Source organism: Symphalangus syndactylus, chromosome 11 (genome assembly GCF_028878055.3).
Source record: "Symphalangus syndactylus isolate Jambi chromosome 11, NHGRI_mSymSyn1-v2.1_pri, whole genome shotgun sequence".
In the NCBI taxonomy this organism is placed as follows: domain Eukaryota; kingdom Metazoa; phylum Chordata; class Mammalia; order Primates; family Hylobatidae; genus Symphalangus; species Symphalangus syndactylus.
The window spans coordinates 64,976,265-64,996,236 of record NC_072433.2 but is presented as its reverse complement, the minus strand read 5'-3'; the positions used below and the strand labels follow the sequence as shown (position 1 = coordinate 64,996,236).

The 19,972-nt window shown below is 35.0% G+C and overlaps 1 protein-coding gene across 3 annotated transcripts in view; it reads left to right on the top strand.

Moving 5' to 3' along the window:
- Window positions 1-19,972, top strand: part of WDR41 (WD repeat domain 41) — a 191,218-nt gene that overhangs the window by 146,987 nt on the left and 24,259 nt on the right. For all 3 annotated transcript variants that reach the window (XM_063612159.1, XM_055232609.2, XM_055232611.2), the window contains exons 3-7: window positions 5,667-5,715; window positions 7,243-7,374; window positions 11,359-11,421; window positions 16,855-16,966; window positions 19,772-19,834. In XM_063612159.1, the coding sequence (XP_063468229.1) occupies window positions 5,667-5,715; window positions 7,243-7,374; window positions 11,359-11,421; window positions 16,855-16,966; window positions 19,772-19,834 (419 nt within the window). The remainder of the gene's footprint in view (window positions 1-5,666; window positions 5,716-7,242; window positions 7,375-11,358; window positions 11,422-16,854; window positions 16,967-19,771; window positions 19,835-19,972) is intronic.

Below are 19,972 nucleotides of genomic sequence, written 5' to 3'. Positions count from 1 at the left end.
ATTTGCCAGTCTGTGTCTTTTAATTGGAGCATTTAGCCCATTTACATTTAAGGTTAGTATTGTTATGTGTGAATTTGATCCTGACATTATGATGTTATCTGGTTATTTTGCTCATTAGTTGATGCAGTTTCTTCCTAGCCTTGATGGTCTTTACAATTTGGCATGTTTTTGCAGTGGCTGGTATCGATTGTTCCTTTCCTTGTTTAGTGCTTCCTTCAGGAGCTCTTTTAGGGCAGGCCTAGTGGTGACAAAATGTCTCAGCATTTGCTTGTCTGTAAAGTATTTTATTTCTCCTTCACTTACGAAGCTTAGTTTGGCTGGATATGAAATTCTGGGTTGAAAATTCTTTTCTTTAAGAATGTTGAATATCGGCCCCCACTCTCTTCTGGCTTGTAGAGTTTCTGCTGAGACATCAGCTGTTAGTCTGATGGGCTTCTCTTTGTGGGTAACCCGACCTTTCTCTCTGGCTGCCCTTAACATTTTTTCCTTCATTTCAACTTTGGTGAATCTGACAATTATGTGTCTTGGAGTTGCTCTTCTCGAGGAGTATCTTTGTGTCATTCTCTGTATTTCCTGAATTTGAATGTTGGCCTGCCTTGCTAGATTAGGGAAGTTCTCCTGTATAATATCCTGCAGAGTGCTTTCCAACTTGGTTCCATTCTCCCTGTCACTTTCAGGTACACCAATCAGATGTAGATTTGGTCTTTTCACATAGTCCTGTGTTTCTTGGAGGCTTTGTTCGTTTCTTTTCTTTTTTCTCTAAATTTCTCTTCTCGCTTCATTTCATTTATTTCGTATTCCATAACGGATATCCTTAGCAGCATTTTTTCAATGTTATTTTATTGTAAATGTAATAATGACCTCAGACAGTGATTATTGATGGGTGTTAACATCACACACACACACAAATGACTGCCAGAAATTTGTTTCCTAATGGAGTATACAAACTGCTTATGAATTGGTCTTACCAAAGAGTCAGGTTTGAATCAGATTACGTCTGTAGATTTAACTATCAGTTTACTAAAAATACAGAGTACAGAGGTGCATGTTAGATGACAACACAGGAAAGTAGTCAGCAAAATCTGGGCTGTGAGAATTCTACAAGAGAGACAACTAGGGTACATGTGCACAACGTGCAGGTTTGTTATATATGTATCCATGTGCCATATATGCTGCACCCATTAACTCGTCATTTACATTAGGTATATCTCCTAGTGCTATCCCTCCCCGCACCCGCCACCCCACGACAGGCCCCGGTGTGTGATGTTCCCCTTCCTGTGTCCAAGTGTTCTCATTGTTCAGTTCCCACCTATGAGTGAGAACATGTGGTGTTTGGTTTTTTGTCTTTGGCGATAGTTTGCTGAGAATGATGGTTTCTAGTTTCATCCATGTCCCTACAAAGGACGTGAACTCATCCCTTTTTATGGCTGCATAGTATTCCATGGTGTATATGTGCCACATTTTCTTAATCCAGTCTATCATTGATAGACATTTGGGTTGAAGAGAGACAACTTTTTTCAACAAAAACATTGCAAGGAAAAAAAGATGGAGAACAAAACCATAGAATAAAAGAGACTTTAGAGATATATCAAGCAATTATGCTGTATAGACCTTATTTAGATCCTGCATCTTACTGTAAAAAAAAAATGATGAGATGATCATGGAAACCGTATAGTATTTTAGTTTTATCATGCATTAGAAAGTACTTGCAGGTTAGGTGGAAAGTTAACCACTGGGGTGCCTGTACTGCCATAATAATGTTGTATTAATATTTTTTATTTTTTCAGTGCCTTATGTAGACATTGAATACAGGAAGATTTATGGTTCAGGTGTATGGACTATTTATGTCCTTTAAGGTAACATTTGAATTTTTGGGACCTTCACTTAGTTGAAAGGGCTTCACATAAGTGAGAACTATTAAATGAGCATTTAGCTCTTGGACATAAGAATTATTGTGAAAACAATTTATTTTTTACAAATCTTTATTAAGCTTTGCTGTAGTTTCAGCCCACTGTTGGAAGGAACGAGAGAATTCTTTCTCAGAGATGTTCAAAGAGAAGGTGTTTAGAGGGAATTATTTTTATACATTAAGATGGTTGTGAGAATTCTCTAAGGACTCATGATCTGGACCCTATAGCATCACATAGTAATGTTGGACTGTGAGTTCTTGAATGGCAAGAACAATCTCTTGATCTTTATTCTCAGGTTTAAGCATCTATGTAGTTAGTGCTTAGTAAGTATTGAATGACCGAGTGACTTATGGATTATCATAATAAATTTAGTTCTCATAATTAGGGGATGAGAGGATGGAACATTCTAGGAGGTCTGCCGTAGGTCTTTGTTAAACCATGTTTCACCTTGTTGAACTTGTTTTTCATGAATATAATTTTTGCTTAGTCATTTAATTGTGTAGTCTCAAGTATTTTTAACGACTTGGGTTTTTTTTGTTTTTTGTGTTTTTTTTGAGATGGAGTCTTGCACTGTTGTCCAGGCTGGAGTGCAGTGGTGTGATCTTGGACTTGGTTTTAAGTTAAAAAAAAAAAAACAAAAAACCCTTAAGTATATGGATAAGAATTGGACAGGAATATGAAAAAATATAGAAATTTATTTTTGTGTGGTAGGGAGTCTGGGTTTTAAATTTTTAAGTTTCTATTTTTTGTGGTAGTATATTTACATTAATTATGATAAAAGGAAAATATGAGGTTACATTACCATCATTAATTAATCTGTTTCGCAGAGCCCTTGAACACTTAAATGTTTGCTTATGCATTCATTTATTCATTCAACAAGCATTTCTTTAGCACTTAAAACCTGCCAGAGATAATCAGAGATTCATTAGACTGGCAAATGCCATGTTATAAAGATAAAGATCAATAAATATGGTAATTTTTAGAGTTCATGATTCTAAGAAGCATATTTTTTTCTATTTTGACATCTCTAAAATGTGGACACATCATATAATTGTGTCTTTCAATTGTAATTGGCAGTATGTTTTCCTTAATGGTAAATAAAATAAGAGTGTCTTACAATTGATGTCTTAGATTTGATGAAATACGGTACATTTCTAAGCAATCATTAAGTTTTAAGATCTCAAAGCAAGAACCACATGTAAGGTGTCTTGACATCTCCCTAACTCCTAGCACGGAATCATACTGAATACATTTTTTGCTAATCGGTAAAGAAACGTTTCTCTCAATATCTTATCTTTAGGCTTAAGTTTTTGCTTTCTATTACTTTAGAGTGTTTTTAAAAATTAGTATGTAAAATGTTATCTGGCAATATTGCTACTCTTCCATTGGATAGAATAGCTTAAACCTTATTGACATTTTAATCCCTTTTTTATTTTATAGTTCATTACTTCTTTTCAGCAGTTACACTATACCTTACAATTAGGAATTCTTGGGTTGTATTTCCATTTCTCATTTGGAGATGGTTGAAGTGTATGCTTGACTGTCTAGGATTTAGTTTAAGATAAACTGATAAAGTATAGCTGGTTTTTTGTTATCCATCATAATAGGTTGGATAATTGTAATTTGTGAATATCTCAACCCTTTATTAGTTTTTTTATGACAGGTACTAATATGTATCAAAGTTATACTGGTTTGTATTTTAAAGCTTAATATTTCCTCTTTAGGGGAGGTAATAATAAATACTGAAATGGCAAAAAAAAAAAAAAAAATGGTAGCAGTAGAATATATATAAGAATAGAAGGCCTGAATAATCTACCAACCAGGTAACTGACCTTGGAGCAATAAAAAATTGACTGTGATTTCAGGCATTACTGTTGAGCCTTATTTAGATTTAACTTTTGTTCCCTACTGATTGAATTAAAGTTTGAGGTTAAATGCTCTATATCCCATTTCTAAACCCTCAGCTGTTCTCAGTCATCTCTCATTGTGAACTCGTGAAAGTCAAACAAAACAATCATAAGAAGTTAAAAATTAGGGTTAGAAAAAAAGTATGTATTTTAAACTTGCTGTCTTTAAATGCAATTTTAAGAGTTTAAAGAATCAATAGAAATTGATGTTTTATACCAAAGAACGCTTAAGACCTTGAGTCCTGCCCTCCCCACCATCACTATACAAATAAAAAGAAATCAATAGGCCCAGAAACATAAGCTGCTAAAGATTTATTTCCAGCAACTATTTTTGATATTCAAGGTACTATTTACTAATCTGATTGAGAAAATGCAGATAATTAAGCATAGGAAATCTATTTTTATTTTAAAAATGATCATTTTCTTTTTAATCTCCAGATCTTTTATATGTTACATTTTAAAATAAGAATAAATGATAGGCGTGGATTTAAAAATAACTCTGATTTTTAGCTAGTTACTAAATTTAAAAGGTCCTTTCCATTAAAAAGGTAGGTAGTTCTGTATTTAAAAATTATTAAAAGAGTGTCAGACTGTATTTGATCAATTTCATATCTCCTGAATAATCTTAGTTCTACCAGTAGTAGATGTACTCAAAGGGTTTTGAAATAAGAACTGTATTGGAGTTGTCTGAGCCAGTGAAGGCACTGAACTTTGAAACTGAAGATAAGAGATTTGAACATGAAACTCAGTTTGGAGTGTTAAGGAAAGTATTTCATGACTGAAGTAGTGGGATTTTGTTGTCTCATAAAGGGGTAAAAATCCATTAGAACAGATGCTCACATAGCATCTGTTAATTATAAGGGGCCAGTTATATGTCAGTCATAGCTGACTCTTTTTAACACCACTTCTTTCTCTCATACTGGAAAAAAAAAAAAAAAAAAAACCCCTGAATTTGAGTGAAAGCAATATTATGGGGACAACTTTAAATTGATTCTGAGTCATTAAAAATTATTTACAAACTTGTGTATGACATTAACAATAAATTATTTGACATGCTTACGATGTGATATTGTATACTACTTTGTTGGGTTAGTATAATAAGATGGTGAATTTTAGTATAATATGATGATGAATAATCCTGTATGACAGGTTATTCCTCTTGATAGTGTTTGTGTTCAGAATATCTTCTACTCTGCAGAATTTGGTGATTGTCCCTGTGTATATGGTGAATGGGGTGTAAAAAGGAGAAGCTATAGCAGACTATCACAGCTCTTTTTTCGTGCCATGAGACAAACTTTACCTGTGCATTTCAAGCATCTTCACTAAAAAACAACAAAAAACCCCTAAAAATCCTCAAACCTTCCAAACCAAGAACAAAGCATTTATGTGGAAAGACTAAGGAGTTGAGCTGAGCAAAGGAGAGATCTTGACTTTAAATAATAATTATTTACAGAGAGAATAATAGAAGTAATGAATTTATCTAACATCGTAATCAGTTCCACCCCTGGAATATCACTTCCTGTCACTGAAGGCACTTCTCAGCTTGGTTTCATTTCACTTAAGTCAGGGATTTCTTAAAATCATAGAATTTTAAAGCAAAGAAGGACTTTAAAGATTATTTTTACATTTCTAGCGGGTTATTCTTTGTAAACTTACAAATGTCTTATTTATCTTTTGATCTTCCATACCTGGTACAGAACCTGGAATGTGTTTCTTAAATTAGCTGAAATAACTTGATCTTCGTTAATATTAGTCAAAATACCACTAATAAGGTTTGATAGTTCTTAATCTTAGTAATTAAATGTCACCAGTGATTTTTTTTTTTTCTTGACCCTTTCTCCCTAACCAGATTTGCATCTGCTGGTGATGATGGAATTGTAGTTGTGTGGAATGCCCAGGTGTGTATTGATTATGTGTGGATTGTGTAATAAAGATATGATGATGTAGTTGAGTATGTATTCATATAAATACTATCTGGGGATACATTTGCATATCACTGTTAATTGACACATTAATATTTGAAAAGAGCTAATTAGGATAAATCCATATACAGTGGGGACTAGTATTTCATAATGAAGAGGGAAAGTTTTTTTAAATTAAGATTTTTTTTCCAGCCGGGTGTGGTGGCTCGTGCCTGTAATCCCAGCACTTTGGGAGGCCAAGGCAAACGGATAACTTGGGGCCAGGAGTTTGAGAACAGCTTGGCCAACATAGCAAGACCCCATCTCTACTAAAAATACTAGAAATCAGCTGGGCATAGTGGCGCACGCCTGTAATCCCAGTTACTCAGGAGACTGAGGTTGCAGTGAGCCGAGATCATGCCACTGCACTCCAGCCTGGGTGACACAGCAAGACTGTCTCAAAAAAAAAAAAAAAAAAAAAAGTTTTTTCCTAAGAAACAAATGCCAAAGTATGAAAATTCAAAAAATATAAAATTTTAATCTTATTTAACAAAATTTAGGTTATCAGTAGCTATGCCCTGACTTCCAAAATGAGTAAATGAATTGTGTTGATTTTTGTGAGACACACAAGTTTTCTTTCAACATTGCATAATAGCATAATGTAACATTTTTCTCATGTTTGACTTAATATTACAAAGGACTTTTTTTTTTAATAAATACTTAAGGCTTCACCAGTTTCTTCAGAGCCTCCCTTCCTGATCATTTGTTACTCAAATTATTCTATTTTGAAGTATCTTCCTCTCACCTTTATTTTGGATTGTTATCTAGTCTGACTGTGTCAGATCTTTATTTTTCAATGGCTTTGCTTGTGATAAAAGCAGTTCTTTAATATTATTTTCACCACATTCATGAAGTCTTGCAATCTTGGAAAGATTTGCCATTTACATTGTATTTTTGCATGTTTACTACTTGGTAAATTAGTGAGAGACTGATGGATGAAGATGTTGGATGGGTAGGAATAGATATTGGTGTTAAATAACGATGGAGTAGAGACTAACTTTCTAAGTGGTTAATAAATGAGTGGATATATATACTTATGTGTGTGTAGGTACATATACAGTTGTTATGGTGACTTTTATTTTCTTCTATGACCTTATAACTGTGGAGACTTAAATAGCAAATACTTGGACAATGAGGACTCCATATTTTTTCCTGCAAACTAAGTTACTGATGTTTTTATGCTTAATTTACACAATTATATTTTTAAATTTATAGAAAAGAATACTCAATTTTCTATAAAAATATACTAAAAATTAGCATTTTGTATTAGAAAATAAAACTATTTATGGCTATACCTTCAGCGCTTGTTTAGATTCTGTGTGATTGCTTAAGTTAAATTCTGAATAAGTAATTTTAAATGGAATGTATATGTATCTTCTGTATGGCAGTTCTACTTAATGTTGTCATTTATGATTATCTAAATTGTGAAACCTAAGCCTATTAACATTTTTATTGGTATTTCAGACAGGGGAAAAACTTTTAGAACTGAATGGACACACTCAAAAGATAACAGCTATTATTACATTTCCTTCCTTGGAATCTTGTGAAGAAAAAAATCAACTCATCTTGACAGCCTCTGCTGATAGAACAGTTATTGTATCCTTTAATCTGGAAGAAATGAACAAGCTATAGTGGCCTAAGGAGCCACTACATACATTATTAGTCTTTAGCTGATAGGGTCGTGTTTGTATATTCTTGTTATAGCAAAAATAATTTTTGTTCTGTTACTTGTAAGATACCATTTATTAGGTATCTGAAAAGTATTAGACTGGAAATAGGAGGTTAAGGCTTGTTATTGATGGAAACTCTATGACTATTGCTGTTCTTTCCAGAGTTACTCTATCAGGTTGTATAAAATTGATGAAATGGGAGAATGTGGACTTAAAAATAATTTATTTTACTATCTCAATTTGCTTTTCAATTTAGGGAAACAACGATGAGTTGGACTGGAGGATAATTTACATTTTTTTTTCCCCACTGTACAGCAGAAGAAACCAAATGGTCCCAACCCATAAAAATCTTTTGAGCATCTGAGTCTGATAGAAAAGTGAATTACTGTTTGTTCAGTGTTTAATATTTAATAATTAAAAACAATTTTATAAAAGTAAAATTACTTTTTCTTTACCCATACTTTCAGGTAAAAAGATGGAATAGCAATAGTAAAGTGCTTATGTGTAACAGGCATTGTTCTAATTGTTTTCCATATATTAACTCATTTAATCTTTAAAATTAGCCATTTGACATAGGTATTTTTAATTATTCTTTTTTTTTTTTTTTTTTTTTTTTTGAGACGGAGTTTCGCTCTTATTGCCCAGGCTGGAGTGCAATGGCGTGATCTTTACTCACTGCAACCTCTGCCTCCCGGGTTCAAGCGATTCTCCTGCTTCAGCCTCCCGATTAGCTGGGATTACAGGCCTGTGCCACCACGCCCAGGTAATTTTGTGTTTTTAGTAGAGATGGGGTTTCACTATGTTGGTCAGGCTGGTCTCGAACTCCTGACCTCAGGTGATCCACCTACCTTGGCCTCCCAAAATACGGGATAATAGGCGTGAGCCACTGTGCCTGGCCTTATTTTTAATTATTCTTATTTACAGATGAAAAAATAGAGTCATACAGAGGCTAAGTAACTTTCCCAAGGCACACAGCCAGTGTAGGGCAGAACTGGCAAGTCTGACTGCAGAGTCAGAGTCCCGAACCACTGCACTTCATAAAATGTTTTCTGTAAACCAGCTAAGCCATTTAATACCCCTGTATGAGGAATTGGCTTGGTGAAGTCCAGAGTCAAATGCTATAGATAACTGTTGTCTTTCATTACTTTTATTTTTTTAAAAGAAGTTGTCAGATTAATTTTTTTTTTTTTTTTTTTTGAGACGGATTCTCACTGTTGCCCAAGTTGGAGTGCAGTAGCACAATCTCGGCTCACTGCAGCCTCCACCTCCCAGGTTCAAGTGATTCTTCTGCCTCAGCCACCCAAGTAGCTGGGACTACAGGCGCGTGCCACCACATCCAGCTAATTTTTTTGTATTTTTAGTAGAGACAGGGTTTCACCATATTGGCCAGGCTGGCCTCGAACTCCTGACTTCTTGATCAGCCCGCCTTAGCATCCCAAAGTGCTGGGATTACTGGCATGAGCCACTGTCTCTGGTCGTATTAATTTTTAAAAGTATATGCTTATCTGAAAGTTCTGTTTAAACAGTTTCAAGCATTGGTGAAGTTTTGGAGTAAGCCTAAACGTATAGGTGTTTCTTAGGCTCTTATAGAACCAAGATATAGACTTTAACATGCTTTAAGTGGGTTCATCAGCTGAAGTGCTTTCTAGACAGATTGTTTATAGCTGAAAAAATGTCAAAGAAGGTTTAAATGGGGATAAACTCTATATACATACATACATATATACATACACACATATTATGTGTATGTTTGTGTGTGATTACAATACAACATAAACAAAGGCATAAAATTCACTCAGATGGTTAGGTCAGAGCTGCTTTATTACTACTCTGTAGAGGCAAATATGGAATAAAGCTCTCTTTTTCAGTATCAGTGTAATCTTTGCAAAAATAGAATTTAAAATACTATATTAGATCACTCCTAAGACACTATAACAATATTTTGAGGCAGTGATTAAAATTATATACAGAAGTTAGTAGCTGGTACAGTGTCACTATGAATTTTACCTGTAAATGATAGTATGGACTCATTTCCTTTGCTAAATGATTTTTGTTGTTAGAAAAAAATTCTAGGCTGCTTATTTGGCAGTCTCTCTTACCCAGATGAATTCTAAATTTACTCTGCTTGGGTTTTCACTACAGTTTCAGCATCCCTAATCTGAAAATCCAAAATCTGAAATGCTCCAAAATCCAAGACCTTTTAAGCACTGATGTGATGCCACAAGTGGAAAATTTTATACCTGACATCATGTGACAGGTTACAGTCAAAATTTTGTTTAATGCACAAAATTACCAAAAATATTGTATAAAACTACCTTCAGGCTATATGTATAAGGTGTATATGAAAAATAAATGAATTTTGTGTTTAGACTTGGGTTCTGTCCCCAAGATAGCTCATTAGGTATATGCGCATATTCCAAAATCCAAAACAAATCAGAAACACTTCTGGTATTAAGCATTTTGGATAAGGGATACCCAACCTGTAAAAACTAACTTCCTTAATTAAATACTGAAGGTAGATAATTTTTTAAAGCGATAGCCTTAAGAGCTTAAGTTACTGAATATTAAATGTTCTGCTTGCGAATAGTGAAATAAGTGAAAAGGCTGTGAGATACTACTAGAATTCTGGTAAATATTAGGCTAGAAAACATTTCCTAATTACTGGGAGCATTTTTTATATGCTAGCAGTTTGTTTAGTGTGTTATATACATAAAATGTAATTCTCATGATAAGCTAGCTCCATCTAAAGCATGACATAGAATATAGATGGTCCCCGACCTAGGGTGGTTTGACTTACAGTTTTTCAATTTTATGATGGTGTGAAAGGGAGGTGCATTAAGTAGAAACTGTACTTTGAATTCTGAAGTCTGATATTTTCTCACACTAGTGATACATGGGACGATAGTCTTTCCTAGTGCTGGGCAGCAGCAGCCTGGAGCTGCAGCTCCTGGTCAGCTATGAGATCACAAGGGTAAACAGCCTTACTCTACAGTGTACTTTGTTGCCAGATGACTTTTTTTTTTGCTGAACTATAGGCTTATGTAAGTGTTCTAAGCACATATAAGTTAGGCCAGGCTAAGCTATTATGTTCGATAGATGTGTTAAATGCATTTTGACTTAGGATATTTTCCACTTAGAATGGGTTTATTGTGGGACATAACTGTACTTTAAGTCAAGGCACATCTGTATAATAAAAATATAACAAAAGGCATTGGCCATGATAAGGTTAACTAGTTTGTGAAAGTGGTTTCAATTTTTAATACATTCATATACATTTGTATACATAGTACATGTATGTAAATGTGTTTTCAGACATGGTGTAAAATGTATTTCTTACTATAGGAAATGGTGTAAAAGTTTGAAAATCACTGTGCTTCTTAAGTCAAACTGAACTTGGATGTTTTATGAGAGGCCCTCTGATTATATTAAATACATATACAGGTAACAGTAATACACTGTTAGCGTCTTCTCGAATCAAGATAACAGTAATAAATCATGCTATCCACATTATAGGGAGCTTTCAGTAAATATTAATGGACATGATAGTTTTTGGTATAAGTACTTTATGCTTATTAGATTACGGTAGGCTATTCTGGAGAATAAACTTTAAACAGTTGGAATATTTAGTGCTTGTAAAGATTCAGTACTTCAGACCATTCATTATGTTGTCATTTTCAAATAATTTGATAGTAAAATTTACCTCAAACTTATTTTAGATCATAAGCCTGCTTTGCTAAGTTGATAACTCACTATATGAATTCATTTTTGTGGTGGTATAAACGCTAAGTATTTTATGTTTGATTTAAAGATTTTCTAACTGCTTAACATTTGTGGCTTAATTGTTAAGTAGAAAAGTTATAATTAAGATTTTAAAATTCTGTTTAGAAATTATTTCTTAACATAAATTTAGGTGTGGGATGGTGATACTGCCAGACAAGTTCAGAGAATATCATGCTTCCAGTCTACTGTAAAGGTAAAATCTTAAGTAAATATGAGTTTTTATGGCAATCTGTTTTTGTCTCAGAAGACATGGTTTAAAAAGTTAGATGAAATTACTTTTGTGGGTCTTAATGAATTATTTCTTCCCACACACTTGTAGTCATTTGCTTCGTGGAAGATCAGATTTTTGAGAGCACATGTATTAAGTGTTAGAATGTTTCAATTTGAAATTAGAGCAAGGGATAATCCCAATAGCAGGATAAGGAAAAAAGGTAGTACCCGGTATGTTTTTTGTAGGTAATTCTAGGAAGAGATATTACTTGCAGAATGACCGTAATAGTAGCTGGTCTGTTTTCTTTATACTTTGAATTTAAAATATAGAGTTATTTGTCCCGTGACCTCTGCCTTCTCTAAGGTCACAAAAGCAAGACATGTCAGTTACTTAGTTTCAAAACTAAAAATCTTACATAGCTAATTTGCTGCTACTGTTAGGTTTATTCCTTTTACAAACAATTATTTATTGGGGCTTATGATATGACAGAAGCTCTGCTACATTTTAAAGAAACAAACATAGATAAGACTTGGTTGCTTGTGATTCCTACAGAAATAAGTGTTCAGAGAAAGTGCCACTGTTTTTTTAGTAATGTAAGCAAGTTTTGGAAAAGATAGTAGTAGTAGTAGATGTTCCCTCATTTATTTTAAGGATAACTGATCTCCATATTGGAGCTCTTTTGTTTCTTTTTTTTCTTAATGTAAAAAGAATTGCTGTGTGCCAATAGTTAGAATAGTTCATTTTTTCCCAAAAAGGCAGAATCTCTGGTAGCCATCTCATGGCACTGTGCTGTTCAAAATATCAACTTAGTCAAGTTTCAGGGGAAGAAAATGCCATGTACTATATATACTTTTATCTAACTTAACAGTGGATTTTTAAAGAAGTCATTAAAGTATTGATTTAATTAAAATATCTATATGTGACCTGAAATGATGCGCCTTTTACATTCCTTTAAAAATATTCTTGCTCTCTGAAAAACTAAGGTCATTAAGAAGGAACAAAGAAAGAGAAAAAAATTTAATGCATTTGGGGGAAATTCCGTTTGGTAAACTGTGTTATGAACTGGTTATAGGAACTGGTCACTAAAAAAGTATCTTATTCCAATATAGTGAAAGTAGTTTTAAAAGGGGTTTTACTGTAATGTAAGTCAGCTAGATATTTGTGTTTTTCTCCTGCTGTGATCCTGTTTCACATAAAAATTGTTAAAAAAATAGCATTGCACTCATTTAGTTTAGTGGTTCAGTTGTTCTTGAATAGATAGTTTATCCAAGAAATTTATATCCCTAATATGAGAAATACTATCATTTATTTTTTGAACTAGCAAAATTTTTTATAAGGGTTGATGTTAGCAAGGAGATAGTGAAATTGGCATTTTATTGCATATTGAGACTATAAATTAATATGATCTTCCCGGAAGGTAGTTTGGCATTATGAATGAATCTAAATAAATTATTATAGGCATTAATCCAGTGATCATTCTAGAAAACTCTTTAAAGGAAATAATCAGAAAATAGGGCAGAAATTTATGAACAGAAATGTGTACTACAAATACATTTTTATAAATGGATGATTGGAAGTGCCCTAAATGTCTTATAAGAAAATACATTATGGTAGATATATATACTAAAATTCATATTTCAGAAGAATATTAAAAGAGGAAAATGCTAGTGGTAAAATGTTAAGTAACAAAAACATATATTATCCTCAACAAAATATTATCAAACCAAATTCAGCAACATCTAAAAAGAATTATACGCCATGACCAAGCGAGATTTATCCCTGGAATATGAGCTTAGTTTAACATCTGAAAATTCATCAATGAAATGCACCATAGTAAGAATAAAGGATAAAAACCACAGGATCATCTCAATAGAAACAGCGAAAGCATTTGACAAACTCCAGCACCCTTTCATGATAAAAATACTCAGCAAACTAGGAATAGATGAGAATTTCCTCAACCTAATAAAGGGCTTCTGTGAAAATCTCAAGGCTAATTTCGTATTAATGGTGAAAGGCTAGGCTGGGTGTGGTGGTTCATGCCTGCAATCCCAGCACTTTGGGAGACCAAGGTGGGCGGATTGCTTGAGCTCAGGAGTTCAAGACCAGCCTGAGCAACATGGTGAAACTTCTTCTCTACAAAAAAAAAGGAAGAAAAATTAGCCAGGCCTGGTGGCACATGTCTGTAATCCCAGTTATTTGGGAGGCTGAGGTGGAAGGATTGCTTGAGTCCAGGAGATCGAGGCTGCAGTGAGTTGTACTTGTGCCACTGCACTCTAGCCTGGGTGATAGAGCAAGACCCTGTCTCAAAAAAACTAATAAAATAAAAATTTTTAAAAATGGTGAAAGACAAATAATTTCCCCCAAAGATCAGGCACAAGATAAGGATGTCTGCTCTCAGCACATCTGTTTAACATTGTACTGGAGGTTCTAGCCAGGGCAGTTGGACAATAAAAAAGATAAATGACATCCATATTGGAAAGGAAGAAATAAAACTATCTCTATTCCCAAATGACATAATCTTGTGTATATAGAAAATCCTAAGTCCACAACCAAACTATTGAGGCTAGTAAATGGATTTAGCAAGGTTTCAGGATATAATATCAACACACAAAAATCAATTGTATTTCTATTCACTAGCAATGAACATTCCAAAAATTAAGAAACAATTCCATTTACAGCAGCATCCAAAAGAATAAGATACTCAGAAATGGATTTAGTCTGGGTGGGGTGGCTTATGCCTATAATCCTAGCACTTTGGGAGGCCAAGGTGGGAGGATTGCTTGAGGTCAGGAGTTCACGACTAACCTGGCCAACATAGCAATACCCCATCACTATTAAAAGAAATTTGAAGTAGTATGAGACTTATATACCAAAAACTACAAAACATTGTTGAAAATTATTAAAGATCTAAATAAATGGAAAGACATCCTGAGTGCATGGATCAGATTTACTATTGTTATGATTCCACCACTACCCACATTGATCTACAGGTTGAAGCCAATCTTTATCAAAATTGTAGCTGGCTTGTTTTGTTTTGTTTTGTTTTGTTTTGAGAAATTTACAAGCTGATCCTAAAATTCATATGGGAGTGCAAGGGACCCAGAATAGCTGAAACAATCTTAAAATGGAAAAACAAAGTTCCAAGACACACTTCCCAATTTCAAAAGTTAATATGAAGCTACAGTAGTCAAGACAGTGTGGTATTGGCATAATGATAGACATGCAGATCAATGGAACAGAATTAAAGGCCTAGAAGTAAAGTCTCACATAGCCAATTGATTTTTTGACAAGAACGCCAAGAACCTTTAATGGGAGAAAGAATAGTCTCTTCAAAAAATGATGCTGTGTCAATTGGACATCCACATACAAAATAATGAAATTTTATCCCTACCGCATGTCATATCCAAAAGTCAACTCAAAATGGGTCAAAGACCCAAATGTAAGAGCTGAAACTACAAAAATCTTGGAAGAAATATAGGAGTACATCTTTGTGACCTTGGGCTAGGTATCTTAAATATGGTATCAGAAGCATATCAACAACAACAAAAAAAGATAAATTGGACCTCACCAGAATGAAAAGTTTTTGTGCTTCAAAGTGAAAAGACAACATACAGAATTGGAGAAAATATTTTCAAATTGTATATCTGATAAGGGACTTGTGTCTACAGTATATGAAGAATTCAATAAAAAAGCAAATACTCCAATTAAAAATAGACAAGATTTGAAAGAAAGAAATTTCTCCAAAGAAGATAAACAAATGGCAAATAAGCACATGAAAAAGAGGTTCAACATCATTAGTCATTAGAGAAATGCAAGTCAAAACCACAGTGAAATACTATTTCCTACATACTAGAGTGGCTAATATCTAAAAGACAAGTGTTGGCAAGAATGTGGAGCAATTGTAACCTTCATACATTGCTGGTGGGATCTAGAATGATACAATACCTTGGAAAACAGTTTAAACAGAATTATCATTTGACCCAGCAGTCTTACTCCTTGGTATATCCCCAAGAGATATGAAAATGTAAGTTCATATAAAAATGTGTACATGATTGTTCACAGCAACATTGTTCATAATAGTCAAAAATGGAAACCTATATGTCCATCAGCTGATGAATAAACACAATGTATATCCACACAGTGGAATACTATTTGGCAATAAAAAATGAAACACTGGCATTAAAAATTCAGAGATTAGACAGGGTAGGACCACTAGAAATATAAACTGCATTGGTTATTTTCAACTCTTTTTAATCCAACAGTTTTAAAAGCAGCCTAGGCAAGATTACCAGAAGCTCTGCCTTTTATTTTCTGTTCTCCTCTCTCGCTCTTGCCCTTGTCTGACTCAGAGTCAGTGGGCGAGGAGAGTACTATTAAAGGTAAAGGGCTTATATGGTACTTGAAACACTCACTTTCCTGAGTCTACCAAATGTATAGAATTGAGAAGACTTGGGCGTTATTTATTCTAAAGATACAGAGAAACTAAGGTCATAGTTTCAGTTTGATTTAAAACGGAGTTTAAGCAATTGTGTATTAGTAATTTATTACTCAGTAACAAATTACCTCAAAACTTAGTGGCTTAAAACAATAAACATTTGTGGCCAGGCGCGGTGGCTCACGCTTGTAATCCCAGCACTTTGGGAGGCCGAGGTGGGCGGATCACGAGGTCAGGAGATCAAGACCACGGTGAAACCCCCTCTCTACTGAAAAAAAAAAAAAAAAAAAAAAAAAAAAGGCCGGGTGTGGTGGCGGGCGCCTGTAGTCCCAGCTACTCGGAGAGGCTGAGGCAGGAGAATGACGTGAACCCAGGAGGCGGAGCTTGCAGTGAGCCGAGATTGCGCCACTGCACTCCAGCCTGGGCGACAGAGCGAGACTCCGTCTCAAAAAAAAAAAAAAAAAAAAAAAAAAACAACAATACACATTTTGTCATCTCACAGTGTTTGTGATTAGGACTAGAGAGCATCTTATCTGGGTGGTTCTGGCTCAGGGCCTCTCCTGAGGCTCCTGCTATCTGAAGGCCTGACTGCGGTGGAGGAGCTGCGTCCCAGGAGGCTCACGTATGTGCTTGGCAAGTTAGTGCTGGTTGTTGCCCAGAAGCCTCAGCTCTTTGCTACATGGACCTTTCTCCATGTGATTGCTTTAGTGTCTTCACCTTAGAGCACGTGATCCAAGAGAGAACAAGGAGGAGGCCAAAGTATCTTTTATGACTTAGTCTTGTAAGTCACACACCATTCCTCTTGCCAGATTCTGTTTGGTAGAAGCTAGTCACTTAGTAGTGCCCACATGCTCTACTAAGGAGAAATAAGCTCCACCTAGTGAAGGAAGGGGTTAAGAACTTGTGGATATATTTTTAAACCACTGAACAATGACTGCTTGAGTTTCTAACCTGATATACATTTCAAATAAATTTTGCAGTGTTTAACTGTTCTTCAGAGACTAGATGTTTGGCTTTCTGGTGGGAATGACCTGTGTGTGTGGAACCGAAAATTAGATCTCCTGTGTAAGACTAGCCACCTTTCTGATACAGGTAAAAAACAAATCAAGGTAATTTTGAACTCTGATTAACAGACTAGAAGACACAGCAGATCTTCAGAGAGACTTTCCATAAGTAGAAAGGTCAATATAGGGGATTTTTCTTTTTCAGTTCTGAAGATAACAGGTAGCCATATTCAATTCAGATCAGGGGTTGTGTAAAATATATTTTTATCCTGAATCGGGAGGAGAAGACTCCACTCAAGAACAACCTTTTCCAGTGCTCTTGGGCTATTTTCCTGAACTGTGTTTGGTGAGCACGCTGATACCTAGAAGCAGACCCTTACAGCTTTACAGTAGCATTTGTGGGGTCATTAACTTTGAATAAATGCCTAAGGATGACCTCTTTTTACAATTGTCCTTGCCAAAAAGTTCATACATGTGCAAGCTTACTGATAAAGTTTCATGTTCTCAGAATTCTGTGTACATACGCTTTTGGTTTCAACAGAAAAAAAATAATCAAATCAGTTTTGACTTTTTGATACCAAGGTTGATCTTAAAAAATAAAATCAACGGCCGGGCGCGGTGGCTCACGCCTGTAATCCCAGCACTTTGGGAGGCCGAGGTGGGCGGATCACGAGGTCAGGAGATCGAGACCATCCTGGCCAAGATGGTGAAACCCCGTCTCTACTAAAAATACAAAAAATTAGCCGGGCGTGGTGGCGGGCACCTGTAGTCCCAGCTACTTGGGAGGCTGAGGCAGGAGAATGGTGTGAACCCGGGAGGTGGAGCTTGCAGTGAGCCGAGATTGCGCCACTGCACTCCAGCCTGGGCGACAGAGCGAGACTCTGTCTCAAAAAAAAAAAAAATAAATAAAATCTATTTTTACAGTAAAATATTTAAATGAGTAGATTTTAATAACAACCTTGAAGTCACACTAACTATTGTTATTTCTAAAAATAATCAAATAAGCCTGGGTATCCTAGAAGGAACATTATTGTGCATGTTGTTGACATTTCAACGGTAGCAGGAGCCCTGTGAATTGAATTTAGTTACTAATAGGAGCTAGCTTAGCTCCACATAGATATTTTAAAGTATCAGAAACATAATGACTTAGGAAAACTAAATCCATACATTGCTAGGGTTTACAGTTTAACCACTCGGTTCAACATTTGATTACTAATAGTCTTGCTCAAATCTAGAATATATTTCCCTGTTTACTATTATCATGAATTATGTATCTTTATGTTCATTTTTCTCTCTCTTTCACTAGCCTGTGGTTTTCATGAATTTTATTTTGGTAAAGTTATATTGTAAAATGTTGAAATTGGGGCTGAAAAGAATCTTCTGTGTGTTCCTGGAAATAGCCACCTCTTATTGCAGTCTCCCTTTGTTTTGCAAGTTATCTTTAAGTACTATATATTAAATCATTACGATACTGCCGTTTATCAGTGTCTCAAGAGTTAACAGAAGGCTTTGAGGGTATCTATGGGAAAGCCTTGAGAAGGCCATGGGCTACCATTGGTGAGCTGTTCATCATTTGGGTTTTCCAAATTACTGGAGGCCAGATTGTTAATAGTGTTATTAGATCCTTATGTCATGATGTCCTTTCATAAGCCCTGCTTGATTTATGGACTGGTGGAGCTTTTACAAGCAGTTATTCTGTGTTTGGAAATAAGCAGAGATAATCTTAGTCAATGTGATACAATGGAAGGAGCCCTGGACTAAAACACAGGGCACCCGTGTCCTTTCCAGTAATATGTTTTGTGATTCTGAGTATTAGGTTGCTACATCTGGATTGGTGGGCTTCTAGTATTTTCACATATAATTTAGTGAAAGATTTTTAAACAAGCTGTTTTCTGCATTTAGAATTCTTCTCTTGCTACCCACCCCGCTGTTCTCCCATGTCCTCTGTCTTCTCTGTACCACTCCTTTGCCTTCCTTGCAGCACCATATCCTCCTCCTTGTACATGGAAAAATACAAAACCTACTGTTAAAATACGCCTATGTGGAGAAAAATCTTGGCCAGAAATACTATCCAAATCACAACAGTCAGTCCTTTGATGGATGGGAAGGATAAGCAAATGACTAGACCATTTTCTACACTTGCATATATATTATAAATTACATATATATCATAATGGAAAAATTAAACAGGTTTTTTTTTTTTTTTGCCAACACGTGGTGGTTCTAATATATCAACTCTTATTCATGCTGACAGAAGCAAAATTGTAACATGCCTTGTAGAAGTTATGGTTACACTAAAATCATTATTCGGTTATGAAAAGATGCTGAGACCTCTTTACTTAAATAAGTGAAATGTGTTAGAATGTTGAATCTGATTCTTTCAATAATAGAAGAAAATTTGTACATATATTAATGGATCACAAACATGCTATTTGAAGGCTGCTTTCTTAGCTGCTGACTGTTGGCTAGTTCATTCAGTGCCAGGGAGCCTGCTCAGGCTTCTTAAGTTTACATGAAGGAAAACCCCAATTTTACGTCACTTTTGAGCTAGCCATCGTGTAAATGGTTGATGGTGATTATCTTAAGGGATCCCTGGTAAATAAGTGTGAATTGCTGAATCTACCACTTTATCACAATAGTAAAAAAAAGTACAAAAAAAACCAACCCCGTATTCTGCTCTTAATAAATCAATAATGTCTTCCAAAAGTCTCAGAAACCCACATTTAACAAAATCATTTTCCATGAGTAGGCAAGCAAGGAAGTGTGTGTGGAGCTAGTTCTGTGTGCTTTATCTTCTTTATGGAAAACGACTGACATAAAACTGAGAATGTTTTTGTTTTTGATATAATCTGTGAGAAAAATAATTTGACCTTTGTTTTATATGTTTTTGGAGGTATTAGTGCTTTGGTTGAAATACCTAAGAACTGTGTTGTGGCAGCAGTTGGCAAAGAACTGAGTGAGTATGAATTTTTTTCTTTTTGTGTATTTTGAACGAGAATTGTATACACATGCTGGAAGGACTAAAGCAATTTTTTATTTAGGGGACATCTGCGTGTGCCCCACTCTTGGCTTCTTGGGATCGTTGAAGTGATAC